The sequence below is a fragment of the Bos indicus genome, chromosome 11 (genome assembly GCF_029378745.1).
Source record: "Bos indicus isolate NIAB-ARS_2022 breed Sahiwal x Tharparkar chromosome 11, NIAB-ARS_B.indTharparkar_mat_pri_1.0, whole genome shotgun sequence".
NCBI classification, from domain to species: domain Eukaryota; kingdom Metazoa; phylum Chordata; class Mammalia; order Artiodactyla; family Bovidae; genus Bos; species Bos indicus.
The window spans coordinates 103,068,581-103,082,782 of NC_091770.1; the positions used below are offsets into that span (position 1 = coordinate 103,068,581).

Below are 14,202 nucleotides of genomic sequence, written 5' to 3' on the forward strand. Positions count from 1 at the left end.
GGGATCCACAGGACCTGGCTGAGCAGGAACAACTCTGGGGTGGCCCCGCAGGGTACAGCCCCTGAAACCCTGGGAGCAACCTAAGGGTGGCAGCAGGTGTCACCAGGAGCCGGCTTGGCCCAGCGCCCTTCTGTGATGTTCTCCAGCCCCAGGGGCCCTGGGGGAGAGGAGACAGACAGGGGGGACCTGCCAGAGGGTCGGCCGCTGCCTCTGCAATTCATGAGCCTTTGGCCAAAGAGAGCAGGTGCTGCAGTCAGGCAGTGAGAAGTGACCCCAGAGCAGCAGAGGCGCCTGGGCCAGAGGCTAGGATGAGCTCCAGGACCTTGGCCGCCTCCCTGATGGAGGCTTCTCCCTTCCAGCCTCCCCAAACCCACAGCCCTGCTCTCAGCCTTACTTCCCTCACCCACACCCCTCCCCTGGCACCCCGGCCCAGCCTTGCAGGTCAGTCCTGGCCCTCCACAGCAGCAGGATGCATCTGCCAGGCCCCGGCCACTGTTCCCAGCCCGGTCACCTGTCCCTGGGAGGCAAGAGGGTTAGGATCGCAGGGACACGTAGGGACACGCCAGCCCCTCCCTTCACACCTGGCCCTGGAAGCCCTCCCTTTCTGGCCCAGTGGGGGCAGGACAGCTTCTGAGCCCAGCCCAACTCCCGCCCAAAGGAAGGCCTGGGCATTTCAGTCTCTGTCCCTCGGTGGAGAAAGTGATTACCCGACACCCCGGCTGCAGCAGGGGCCCCCGAGGGTCAGGCCTTGGCCATCTGGGCCTGGGGAGGTTGGGCAGGGTCAGCGCGGAGCTCGGCCATCTGGCCCCTCCTGCTGGTCTCACCCCAACCTTTGTCCAGAGGCTGCGTCTGGGCAGGGACGCCCCCTCCCCCATGTCACTCTCCTCAAGGGAGCTACGTGGGTTATAGTCAAGCAAGGATCTGAGGCCAGGAAACCCAAGAGCATGGACGACCAGCACAGCCCCCGTGCAGAGGCACAGGAACCTGACGAGAAACAGTGGCCACCTGGGGCTGCCAGGCCTGTCCCCAGAGCAGCCTTGCTCAGCCCCTGGTCTCACAGGCCCCTCCCCAAGGCCTCCTTTCTGGAGGAAGCCCCCCTCCTCTCCTGCTCTCAGCCCCTCGAGGGCAAGGCTGCCGCCCACTGTCCAGCTTAAGGAACAGCCTGGGATCGGCAGAGGCCCATATGGCTGGGGACCCCCAGCCTGGCGCTCACCTCCCTCTCTCCCCAGGGCCCCCATCCTGTGGGTGGAGAGGAAGGTGGCTCTGTGGGCCATTCAGGTGAGTGGGGCGCGGTGGGGCATGGCTCTGGGTGGGCCCTGCTGCCTCCCTGGCCCTGCTCAGAGGCTCCGTTCCCACCCTACCCCAGGTCATCGTGGCCATCATCAGCTTCCTGGAGACCATGCTTCTCATTTACCTCAGCTACAAAGTGAGTGCCCCAGGCCTGGCCCTGCCCCGGAGGGCCCCACCACTGACACCCTCTGCCAGCCCCCTCCCCTAGCCCCTTGCACCCCTTCCCTCAGCCCTCGGTCTCATCCCCTGACCTCCCACTGGCTCAGTTTGTCTGTCTCCTCAGCCCCCGCCCCACCCGGTGCCCCCTCCCCTCCACCCGCTCTGAAGCCCACCCCCTTGGCTCCCCAGGGCAACATCTGGGAGCAGATCTTCCGCGTGTCCTTCATCCTGGAGATGATCAACACGCTGCCCTTCATCATCACGGTGGGTGAGCCGCTGGCCGAGGCAGGGGCCGCCGAGACCCCTGCCCCCTGACCCGTCTCCTCCGCAGATATTCTGGCCGCCGCTGCGGAACCTGTTCATCCCCGTGTTTCTGAACTGCTGGCTGGCCAAGCACGCCCTGGAGAACATGATCGTAAGCCATCCCCTGCCCCCCACCCCCACCACTGCCTCACCTCTGTGAGGTTCCCCAGGACCCCAGGGCAACCACTTGCCATGCCCTGGTCCTGGCCCAGGGGAGCTGGCCCACTCCCTTGGTGCCCAGGCCGGTGGCCGGCAGACACATGTGCCTGTCACCACGAGATGCCCTCACACCTCCTTCCTGGCCGGCCGGAGCCTCATCCCTGATGCCCCGGGGACAGTCACCCAGGCCTGTCCCTGACCCCGGAATCATGGCTGGGGGAGGAAGCGGGTGAACACGCACGTGAGAGGGGGTAGGCCCCAAGACCCAGGGTCACGGGCAGCCCTGTGCTGCTCAAGGACCGTTTCCACCCGGGGCGCCCCCCGCCACACACCCACCGGCCCAGGCCTTGGCTCACCCCCATCCCAGCTGCAAAGGGAGGGCTCGGGGCTGAGGTCATGGCCTCTGGCCTATACATGGCGGGGAGCGAGAGAGCTGAGGTCAGGTGGAGTCCTTCCCCTGCTCGCTCACCTGTGTGTGTCCGGGGCGGCGGGAAGGGCCCTGGGCTCCGTTCCACCCAGGCTAAGCTGCTGATGACACCGTGTCCCGTCCCACAGAACGACTTCCACCGTGCCATCCTGCGCTCGCAGTCGGCCATGTTCAATCAGGTCCTCATCCTCTTCTGCACCTTGCTGTGCCTGGTCTTCACAGGGTGAGTCCCTGCCGGCGGCCACCCGCCCATCCCAGGTAGAGCCGGGCCCTCGCATCCAACAGGCCAGGCGGGCCTCAGGGTGGCGGGAGGCAGCCCGACTGGGACAGAGGGCCAGGAGGCAGCTCAGGGCCCACGTTCCAGACCAGAGCTGCCCAAGTCCAGCTCCTCCGGGGTCCAGGACACAGCGTGGGGAGGGGCACTGGCTCTCGGCCGGGTGGGGACCCTGGGCTCAAGGCCCAGCTGAGAATAAGGTCTGGGAGTCACCAGAGTGAGAGGTGGGGGGCCTGAAGGGGAGACCCCGTCCCCCTGCATGCCTGCCCCAGGCCAGGACAGGGGAGGCCCCAAGGCCATGTGCCTCCTACCCTCCCTCCCCCCCACGAAAAAAAAACACACAGACTTGAGTGGAGCAGGCTGGGGTGTCTGCAGGGTGGGAAACTGCAGGGTGATTCAGCCCGCCCCCGCCCCAGCCAGAGCGTCTACTCTGGGGAGGGCCCCTGCATGCTGCCCCGTGTGTGCACTGTGGGCCCCCCAGGCCCTGCCAGCAGCACCTCCCAGCCTGGGGACAGGACGTGGGGCCACAGGAGTAGCAAGGAGGACTCTCCAGCTCTGTGCTGGGCAGGGGGCTGCGTGTGCCCCATGCCGTCTGACCCCTGGGTGAGGATGAGCCTCTGAGGTGGGTGGCAGGTGGGGCTCACAGCCTGGGTGGCCACATCCGCACCCTCGGATCTCAAGCTCACACTGAGCCCACGCAGTGCTATGTCCACGCTCGTGGCCAATTTTCCAAGGGCCTCAAAGGAGCCTCGGGGCCAGAAAGGAAGGTCAGGTAGGAGGGACGTGCTGGGTATGCCAGCTCTGTAGGCCGGGGTCGGGAAGCGCCCGGCTGGACTCAGGCCCAGGCTGGGGGCTGTGTGGGTGACGAATGACAAGGAGCCGCAGGCAGGCAGAGCCTCACTCTGGGAGCCGGGTGGCCGAGGCCCCACCGCCGCCCCTCCCCGGCTCTAGGACCTGCGGCATCCAGCACCTGGAGCGCGCGGGCGACAACCTGTCCCTCCTGACATCCTTCTACTTCTGCATCGTCACCTTCTCCACCGTGGGCTATGGGGACGTGACGCCCAAGATCTGGCCGTCCCAGCTGCTGGTGGTCATCATGATCTGTGTGGCCCTGGTGGTGCTCCCGCTGCAGGTGAGCCCTGCCCAGGAGCAGAGCCGACGAGGGCGGGGGACGTGGCTTCCTGGTGGGGTCTGTAATCAGTGAGGCTGCTGCGTCAGGACAGGGTGGGGAGTGGCACTCTCAGACGGCTCCCCAGGACCTTTGCCGAGTGCAGAGCGGGAGGGGCTGCCAGGGTCTCCCGCAGGCTGGGGATCAGGAGTCCTCAGCCGGTGCAGCAGCAGCTGCTTCTTCTCACTTGTCACCAAGGCTGATCTGCCAGCTTAGCACAATGGGGACAGTGCAGGACTCCACCTGTGTTTAGCTCAGGACCCCAGCCCCAGCTGACACCCTCCCTTCCCCACTTGCCCCAATCCAGAGCACAGTGTACCTGCCAGGAAAGCCAGTGTCGCCCTCTATCAGTGATGAAAAAGGATGGTCCCGGTTACCATCCGGCATTCTTCTGTTTTTAATTTACTATTTCTTTCTTTGCACCGGGTCTTAGCTGCAGCACGTGGGCTCTTCAGTCTTCACTGTGACATGCAGATCTTCAGTTGTGGCATGCGGGATCTAGTTCCCTGACCAGGGATCAAACCCAGGCCCCCTGCACTGGGAGCTTGGAGTCCTAGCCACTGGGTCATCAGGGAAGCCCTGTCCTTCATTCTTCCTTATACCACATTCACAGTTAGTGTCCCTAGAGGTGATGACAGTGAGAACAACGCCCACCAGTAAATGTCCCTCCCAGAATAACAGTGACAACAGCTGACAACACCCTCCCCACTCGGGGCTGAGTTGTCGCGCGGTGCTTCCTGTAGCTGTTAGAACAAAGCACCCCACAAATGAAGGGTGGGGCTTGAACCAGAGGAATCTAATCTCTTGTGGGCTTCTCCAGTGGCTCAGTGGTCAAGAATCCCCCTGCAATGCAGGAGACCCCAGTTCGATTCCTGGGTTGGGAGAAGGGAAAAGCTACCCACTCCAGTATTCTGGCCTGGAGAATTCCATGGATTTATAGTCCATGGGATCGCAGAGAGTTGGACACGACTGAGTAACTTTCACTTCACTAATTCTGTCTGATCTCATCTTAATGCGTTACCTCTGCAAAGACCCTATTTCCACATAAGGTCACATTCGGAGGTTCTGGGTGGACAGGATTTCAGGGGTCATTGTTGGATCCTCTACAACTAGGCCACTTGCCCCTCGCTGCAGCCCTGGGAGGCAGGCACTGTCGGGCCGTTTTGCAGATGAGCTGCGCACCTGTGCCATGTGGGGCTGAAAGGTTGTTGTCAAATCACGCGAAGACACTGGGATTCTTGGCCCCCGGAGGAGAAGAATTCAATCCGGGGCCAGAGACGAGGCTTGATCGCTCAGAGCTTTTGTGTAATAAAGTTTTATTAAAGTATAAAGGAGATAGAGAAAGCTTCTGACATAGGCATCAGAAGGGGGCAGAAAGAATACCCGCTTGCTAGTGTTAACAATGAAGTTATATAATCCAAAGAATGTCTGGAGGTTGTAAAGACCTCATCAGACCTACTCCCATAATTTACATTTTAAGATAATACTGTCCTCAGGCAGGATACATCCTTGTAAAGACCAGGTCTACTCCCATAATTTACATTTTAAGATAACAGGTTTAATCCAAAGACTGTCCTTAGGCAGGATACATTATTGTTATATAATCCTAAGGAATGTGGAGAAAGAAAAAAAAGTTTGTCCTTTCTTCCTCCTTGAGAATTCCAGACCCCTCTCTCCTTGGGGACCCCTAGACTCCCTATCAACCTGCCTAGGAAATGACTCTCTCATTCCCCCCTTTTCTTTTAGGAGAATTATGTTGCCTAGGGAAAAGGGGCGTCATTCTCGTTCCATAACTGCTTCCGAGCTGACAAGGGGCGTTGTCCCTAAATTGGTGAGGCAACATATTCTCCTAATCCTCATATTGAGGATATCTGATCCAGGGGCCCCAAATAGTAGCTGGAGGAAGCTACAGCAGTAGCAGGAGTTTGAGCAACCATTTGTAACTTAAAAGCTTTCATGCGGCTAGAAACAAATCCAGTTATACAATTACAGGTGCAGGGAGCAAACAGCAAGAACAAAACAACCAGAATGATTGTAATTAAGATAGTTGTCCACCATGGGGAACTAGTTAATGTCTCCCAAAGTGAGGCAATTGAGGCTTCAGGAGTGTCCATGGCCCTAATCATCTTGTTCATGTGGTTAGTAAAATGGGTAACATTCGTGCTCATATCAGGTATATATGTACAGCACTGGGTATGAACAATGGCACAAGTTCCTCCTTGTGCAGCTGTCAGAATATCTAGAGCCAATCTGTTTTGTAAAACCACCTTTCTAATTTGTGCTTGTTCAGCATTAAGAGCTGAAATAGCCTTTTGAGAATCCTGTAATGCCTGTTGAGTAAAATTAGTCAAAGCATCCACTCGTAACATAACATCTGTAGTTCCCAAAGAGGGAACAAACGCTGCAGCCAAATAATCATACCAATAAAATACAGACCTTGCCCACCAAGTTCTAAGGTGGGGTAAATTAGCAGGCTTTTCTGGAAGCTCTGAAAATATAAAGCCATGAGTAAAGGCTAGACCCAGGGTGCATCTCCCTATCCAACCAGGGGGGAGCCATGCCCATAGGTAAGAGCCACATATCCAATAAGTCCCGTTTGGAGCAAGCCAGCGCGACTGAGATATCCAGTCCCAATTCGTGCCTGGCCAGACAAAGGGAGAACCTGAACTGGGACTGGAAAACACGGGAATGATTACATTGCATGTTTTCTGAGACAAATATCCCACTTGTTTCCAATCATTGTAATTAAGTTGTTGGCTAACTTTTGGGGACGGCTCTGTTTGTTCCCAGCATATAGAAGCAGTAGATATTAAACGTCCTTTTTCAGGAGTTAGCCATATAACCTCATCCCATAGTTGATAAACATCAGGTAAAAAACCATTAGATCTAGACCTATTTGCCTTATATGTAGCAAAATAGTCATTGAACCGAGACAATGTATAATCAAAATTAAGTCACATTATGTCCATAGTTAGAGTACAAAGTGTTGCACCAGTCCATTTTAGGGTTGGTAGATGTCATCAGATGACGAAGAGGCATCGCATGTGATTGTTGTCGAAGGTATTCACAGACTTGGAGAAAGTCTTTTCCTTGAAGTGGGGATGTCCACCACGGGAAGCCTTCCACTGATGAAGAGGGGAGCGCTCCGCAGACCCAGCAGTTAGACCGATTGTGGAATGCAGCATAGGAGTGAGCCCAGGACAGGAAGACATTGTCTTGAGGATCCAACGGCAGACTCAGGATATTTGGAGTCAGCAGAAGTAAGCTCACATAGATTATCAGGCCCATCTGCTGCCCTTTGCTTAACTCTAGAGCTCAGGTCAGAGCCACAAGCTCCGATAACTGAGCACTGGTTCCCTGGGGGAGAGATTTTGCTTCCAAAACCTGTTCAGCAGTCACCATGACGTAACCTGCTTTACGCTTTCCATCCCGAACAAAAGAACTGCCATCTGTAAATATTTCCATGTCACGATTGTCTAATGGGGTATCCTTTAGATCCTCCCGAGCTGCACAGTTTAAAGGTAGGAATTGAGAACAATCGTGATCAGGTGTTTTCATTTTCCTTCTCAGGAAGGAAAGTGCCAGGATTTAAATTTCCACAAACTTTAAGCTTAGTTTCTGGTCCTTCTAACAACAATGACTGATACTTAAGAAGCCTACTGTCTGTCATCCAAATATTAACCTTAGAATTTAAGATTCCACTCACATCATGAGAAGTCAGTACAGTAAGGTTTCGTCCATTAATTATTTTTAAAGCTTCAGGTGCTAATAAAGCTGCTGCTCCAATTACTCTTAGGCAGTGGGGCCACCCACGTGAAACTACATCTAATTCTCTGCTTAGATAAGCAATAGGTTGCTGGTGAGGCCCTCGGGGTTGTGTCAAAACTCCCAATGCCACACCTTTTCTTTCAGTGACAAACAAATTAAATTCTGACCCTGTGGGCAAGCTCAGAGCTGGAGAGCTTGCAGGAGAGCAGTCTGAAGAACCTTAAAGGCCTTTTGAGTTTCTGGAGACCAAACCAGTTTGTCGGTTTGGGCCTGCTGAGTTTCAGCTGTAAGTTTATACAAAGGCTGGGCAAGTTCCCTGTAACCTGGAATCCAAATTCGACAGTAACCTGTAATTCCCAAAAATCCTCTCAATTGTCTTAAAGTCATAGGTAGGGGGTGATTTGCTGCTGCTGCTAAGTCACTTCAGTCATGTCCGACTCTGTGTGATCCCATAGACAGCAGCCCACCAGGCTCTGCTGTCCCTGGGATTCTCCAGGCAAGAACACTGGAGTGGGTTGCCATTTCCTTCTCCAATGCATGAACGCGAAAAGTGAAAGTGAAGTTGCTCAGTCGTGTCCGACCCTGAGCGACCCCATGGACTGCAGCCTACCAGGCTCCTCCGTCCATGGGATTTTCCAGGCAAGAGTACTGGAGTGGGATGCCATTGCCTTCTCCAAGTGGGTGATTTAGTATAGGTTTAATTCTCTCAGGGCCTATGGCCCTAGTCCCTTCTGATATGATTAGGCCCAGATATTTAACCAACTATTGACAAAGCTGAGCCTTTTCTCTTGATGCCTTGTAACCACAGCCTGCCAGAAAGTTTCTTTCTCAGAAAGAAATCTTCTGAGGCTTGCGAACAAGCTTCCTCTGTCTCAGCACAGAGCAAAATATCATCTACATATTGTAACACCACGGCTTCAGAGCTATTAAAGTTTTGTAGATCCCGTGACAAACTTTGTCCAAATAGGTGAGGACTGTCACGAAATCCCTGGGGCAAAACTGTCCAGGTTAACTGAGAAGCTGATTGTGTAGGGTCTTCAAAGGCAAATAGAAATTGACTTTCTTCCGCCAAAGGCACTGAATAGAAAGCATCCTTTAAATCAATTACTGAGAAATATTTGGCCCGTTCAGGAATTTCAGACAATAGAGTATAAGGATTAGGCACCACGGGGTGTAAAGGAACTACAGCCTCATTTATTATTCGTAAATCTTGAACTAGTCTCCATTTACCATTCGATTTCTTTATACCCAAAATAGGAGTGTTGCAAGGACTGTTACAGGGAATTAATAGTCCCTGGTCCTTTAAATTTTCGATGATGGGTTTTAACCTTTCCTTAACTTCAGGTTTCAGTGGATACTGCTTCTTATGTGGAAATACGTGTGGGTCTTTGAGCTTAACAACTACAGGAATAGCATTTTGTGCTCGACCCACAGATTTCCCATCAGCCCATATTCTAGGATTTACATTTTGTTCAACTAAAGGGAGAGAAAGGGAGGGCTCCATATTCATGAAAACAGAGGCATGGACCTTGCTCAGTATATCCCTCCCCAAAAGGGGTGAGGGAGATTCTGGCACAATCAGAAACTTGTGTGAAAACAGCACAGAATCCCAGTTGCAAGATAAAGAATAACTGAAATAATACCTTTTGGCTCGTCCAGACAATCCCATTACGGAAGCGGATCGGGAAGAAAGTGGGCCAGGGGCTTCAGTAAGCACAGAATAAGTTGCCCCAGTATCTAAAAGGAAATCGACAGATTGGCCCCCCACAATTATTAATACCCGGGGTTCCTCAGGTGTAATTAGGACGGGAGCTTTTGTGGGGACCCCCGGGCACCTTCAGTCCTGATTGTCTTGAGAGTCCGACCCTGGAGACCTACACCTCTGGGGGCAGTCTCTCTTCCAGTGTGGTCCTTTGCAGACTGGACATGGAGCCGGGGGCGGCTTAGATGCCTGAGGGCAATCCCGCTTGCGGTGCCCCTCCTTTCCACAGTAATAGCAAGCCCATCCCTTTTCACCTGGGCCCCTCTGGGCATTTCTCTCAGGCTGTTTAAGAAAGTTTTTCATAGCCATGGTGAAGGCTTCCGCCTTTTCCTTTGTCTTTTTTTGCCTTTCTTTCTTTTCCTCATATTCCCTACCATAATAGACTGTCTGAGCCAGTTGTAACAGAGTATCTAAAGTTGATTTGGTCCATACGCCCTTTTTAATAGCTTACGGCGGATATCTGGAGCCCACCCAGTGAGAAATCTATCCTTTAAGATCACTTTTCCCTCTTCACTTTCGGGATCAATCTCAGTGAATCTGCGAAGGCCTTCTCTCAGTCTATCTAGGAATTTACCAGGAGCTTCCTTCTCCTCCTGTTCTATGTCTGCCAATTTGCCATAGTTTAAAGGCTTAGAACGCGCCTGCCTAAGTCCCTCAAGAATACATCTAACAAAATGACTCTGATCCCATCTTCCTTTAGCTGTGTTGTAGTCCCAGTCTGGTTCTATAGTTGGGACCGCCTGATTCCCAGTAGGGAAGGCCGCTATCTCGTTCTCCCTCTTCCCTACTGATTCATTACCAAGCCATTCATCTCCATAAGCAACCACTTTTCCCAAAACTCGAGTCTTTGACTCGGGAGTCAGCGTTTGTCCCAAGATATACATCACATCCTTCCAAGTGAGGTCATAAAGCAGAGTAACACCTTTAAAGGCTCTAATATATTTTTCTGGGTCCTCTAAATAGTCTCCCAGATCCTCCTTGATTCTTTGTATTTCTTGATAAGAGAAAGGCTTATTAACTCTCACAGACTGATTATTTCTCCCGGTGGGTGTTTCATAAAGAGGCAACAGCTTGTGTGGCTGTTCCTCAGTCTCTCTGGCTGCTCTGTGCATATGATCCCAGGGATAGATTGGAGAAACCTGTTTTTCCTCTTCTCTTTGTCTCCTGTCCTCCATCTCATCTTTTACTTCAATGGTCTGAGTTTCTACTGAAACCAGAGTAGTCTGAGGTCATACTGAGACAGGAGATGTAAAGGAGGGAGCTGAAGGTTTCACGCCCAAATCTATACCCTTAGGACATAAGTCTGGCATATTTCGCAGAGAGAAAAAGGGCGACACATATGCTACTTCTACCCATTTCCCTTGTTCCTTACAGAACCGGTCTAATTGTAGAACAGTATTATACTTAAGAGACCCTCCAACTGGCCACCGTTCGCCATCCTCCAATGGATACCGTGGCCATGCAGTACCACATAGGAAGACCAGGTGTGTCTTCTTTAAGCCCTGGGGATCAAATCTATCCCAGTTTTTCAGGATACAGTTCAAAGGAGTGAGGCTGGAATTGTTAGCTCCCATCTGTAAGAGAGAAAAAAAGCGACCAGCGCCATTTTTCTACCGGAGGCGTCCCTCCCTGCTCTAGATGGGGGTGTGGACAGACGTTACACCAAAAGCTTTTCCTTCCTGGTCAGACTTAGTCTGTCCCTTACCGACGCAGGCACCGTACTCGTCCCTCCCGGTTCTACCACCGAGATGGGGTGGGGACGTACCAGGGGTAGACTTGATAGCATCCCTACTTGACGTCCAGCTCTTCACCCTTAACCTTGCTTGCCTCTGATGTCACCCGGGGTGAATCAGAGTAACCTTCTGGAATGCCTCCCAAGCTAAGACTACTAGGGGAAACATTCACCACCTGAGTGCCTGTGCAGAACCCTGAGTATTTCCTGACCACAATAAGACCGACGCAAACATAAAACTGAGGTGTTATTTCCAAGCATCACCACACCAGTATAACAGCCTCCTCTGATCCACTAAGAGCCGGCATTACCAAAGAAAAAAAAACCCATTGCAGTCCCAATCTGAGTAACCTTTAACCTCAGAGATGTTCTGGGAGCTAGAGCTCCATCTAGCTTCCGAACTTTCGATTCCTAGCGAGGCTAGGCGCTTTCTTGACTACCAATCCAAGTTTGGGACCTAAACGGCAGTACACAATAACAGTATAGATCACAAGTCCCTTGAAAGTCTATGATCTGATAGATTAAGTTAGTACTTCTAATTCCCAAGGAGTTATAAAAGGGTCAAAGAGACTGAAAAGTTTGACCGAGAAAGGAGGGTTCTGTCCACACGCTTTGCCCATTTCTGGTCGGTTCCAGAAGGAGACATTGGGTGCCTCTTGGCATTGGCAGGTCGGTATAACACCCCAACAGGTTTCTGCCATAAGCTGTATGAGATCACCGTGGAACCGCAGAGCAGGGCTCCTTACTTGCTTCACACAGGGCATGCCATTCATTCACACAAGCACACCGTAGAGTTAGTAAAGCACAGCAGAAAACGTGTTCGCTAAGAGAACAAAGAACTAAAGCTCCAAGCATCCTTACCTTGTCCTGAAGGATCCCGGACGAGCCCCCAAGATGAAAGGTTGTTGTTGAATCACACGAAGACACCGGGATTCTTGGCCCCCGGAGGAGAAGAATTCAATCCGGGGCCAGAGACGAGGCTTGATCACTCAGAGCTTTTGTGTAATAAAGTTTTATTAAAGTATAAAGGAGATAGAGAAAGCTTCTGACATAGGCATCAGAAGGGGGCAGAAAGAATACCCGCTTGCTAGTGTTAACAATGAAGTTATATAATCCAAAGAATGTCTGGAGGTTGTAAAGACCTCATCAGACCTACTCCCATAATTTACATTTTAAGATAATACTGTCCTCAGGCAGGATACATCCTTGTAAAGACCAGGTCTACTCCCATAATTTACATTTTAAGATAACAGAAGGTTTAATCCAAAGACTGTCCTTAGGCAGGATACATTATTGTTATATAATCCTAAGGAATGTGGAGAAAGAAAAAAAATTTGTCCTTTCTTCCTCCTTGAGAATTCCAGACCCCTCTCTCCTTGGGGACCCCTAGACTCCCTATCAACCTGCCTAGGAAATGACTCTCTCAGGGCTGGAACCCAAGTGTCTGCCATCAGAGCCCGGACTCTGCACAGGTCTCAGGGATCACCCTGGGGTCTCTGGCCCCTCCCAGCAGGACCCAGTTCTGTGCTTCAAGGCCACGGGGTCTTGTTACTAGAACCTAATACATACTCAATAAATTCAATGAGATGATCTTAACCTAGATATAGTACATCAACCAGAGCAGGTGAGCATGAATGGACGTGGCCGCTGGCACTGATTTTAAATCATGTGAGAAAAATGAACAACCTCAGTGCTTGGGATGAAAACAGTCAGACTTTCATGGGACCTGGCTGTCACCTACAGACATGGAATCAGACTGTAGAGGGAGGCCCTGGGTGGTTCAGCACCGCGGACAGCTCCGCAGGGCCCTGGCATCCCCCTCACCCTGCCCACCTTTATGTCTCTGTCATTGTCCTATTTTTAAAAAGGGTTCCCAACACCCAAAGCTCATAATCAGGAGGTGTGGGCCAGGGTAGATGCAGGCTGCTGCCTCGAATCACCCACAACCTTGACTTGGGCTCAGGACCACGGTCTAGGTCCCTAATTCTGTGGCTGAGAATTCTCTAAGACCCATCCAGGTTTCTCCAAATGTGTTTCAGGTGTGGACAGAGACCCAAAGGTCATGTAGTTACCTGGATGTCCAGAGTACGTGCTTTAGCATCCACTAACAGTCAGTTGTTGGCCATCTGGAGCCGGGAACTGGCCCTGCCTTATATCTGCTACCCCACACATGGGCCAGACCATCCACTGTGCCCCCACCTGGCCCCTTGGGTTACCTGTGCCACAAATATCCAAGGCCTTCCGAGACATGGTCAGGACGGGGCTCCATTCTCGCCCTTCCTCCTCTGGCCTGCCTCTGGTCGCCAACCTTCATGCCCGGCACGGGCTGGCTATCAGCCTTCTTGCCCTGCCCTGTGCTGTCGCAGTTCCTGGAGCCCCAGGCCATCTGGCGCTCACACGCTTTACCTGCAGTTTGAGGAACTCGTCTACCTGTGGATGGAGCGGCAGAAGTCGGGGGGCAACTACAGCCGCCACCGGGCCCAGACGGAGAAGCATGTGATCCTGTGCGTGAGCTCCCTCAAGATCGACCTGCTCATGGACTTTCTGAACGAGTTCTACGCGCATCCACGGTTGCAGGTGAGGCCCCGCGCATGGCCCCACCCCACTGCAGGTGAGGCCCCGCCCACGGTCCCACCCACGGCTGCGCTAAGGCCCCGCCCACGGTCCCACCCACAGCTGCGGTGAGGCCCCGCCCACAGCCCCATCGGGACCCAGAACCCCCTGAGCTCTCTGGGCCTCTGTTTCCCTGCTTGTGGGGTGGAGTCTGGATGGTCTCCCACATTGTAGGGGGTGGGTCTGTGGCGTCCTGCCTTCCTGCCGTCACAGAGAAGGCCGGGGGTCCCGAGAGGCTATACAGAGGTGAAAACAGTAGGAAGGCAGGGTGGGCAGGGCGCCCGCGAGCTTGCCAGGGGGCTAACGGTGCCCTACCTGCAGGACTACTACGTCGTCATCCTGTGCCCCACGGAGATGGACATCCAGGTTCGCAGGGTCCTGCAGATCCCACTGTGGTCCCAGCGGGTCATCTACCTCCAGGGCTCCGCGCTCAAGGATCAGGACCTCATGCGGGCCAAGTGAGCGCCCGGTTGCGGGGAGGGTGCGGTCCTGCGCCGGCCAGCCTAAGCGGCGGCCCTGAGCACTACGCCAACCGGGAGGGGCCATC

General features: G+C 53.3%; 1 protein-coding gene across 10 annotated transcripts in view; it reads left to right on the forward strand.

Annotated features, from left to right (window-relative positions):
* Positions 1 to 14,202, forward strand: part of KCNT1 (potassium sodium-activated channel subfamily T member 1) — a 67,103-nt gene that overhangs the window by 33,878 nt on the left and 19,023 nt on the right. For all 10 annotated transcript variants that reach the window (XR_011569488.1, XM_070799551.1, XM_070799548.1 and 7 more), the window contains 8 exons: positions 1,230 to 1,278; positions 1,367 to 1,426; positions 1,639 to 1,713; positions 1,781 to 1,864; positions 2,467 to 2,561; positions 3,564 to 3,738; positions 13,449 to 13,619; positions 13,977 to 14,113. Coding sequence is in view for 9 of the 10 variants with exons in the window: in XM_070799551.1 (XP_070655652.1) it covers positions 1,230 to 1,278; positions 1,367 to 1,426; positions 1,639 to 1,713; positions 1,781 to 1,864; positions 2,467 to 2,561; positions 3,564 to 3,738; positions 13,449 to 13,619; positions 13,977 to 14,113 (846 nt within the window). In the remaining variant the exon portion in view is untranslated. The remainder of the gene's footprint in view (positions 1 to 1,229; positions 1,279 to 1,366; positions 1,427 to 1,638; positions 1,714 to 1,780; positions 1,865 to 2,466; positions 2,562 to 3,563; positions 3,739 to 13,448; positions 13,620 to 13,976; positions 14,114 to 14,202) is intronic.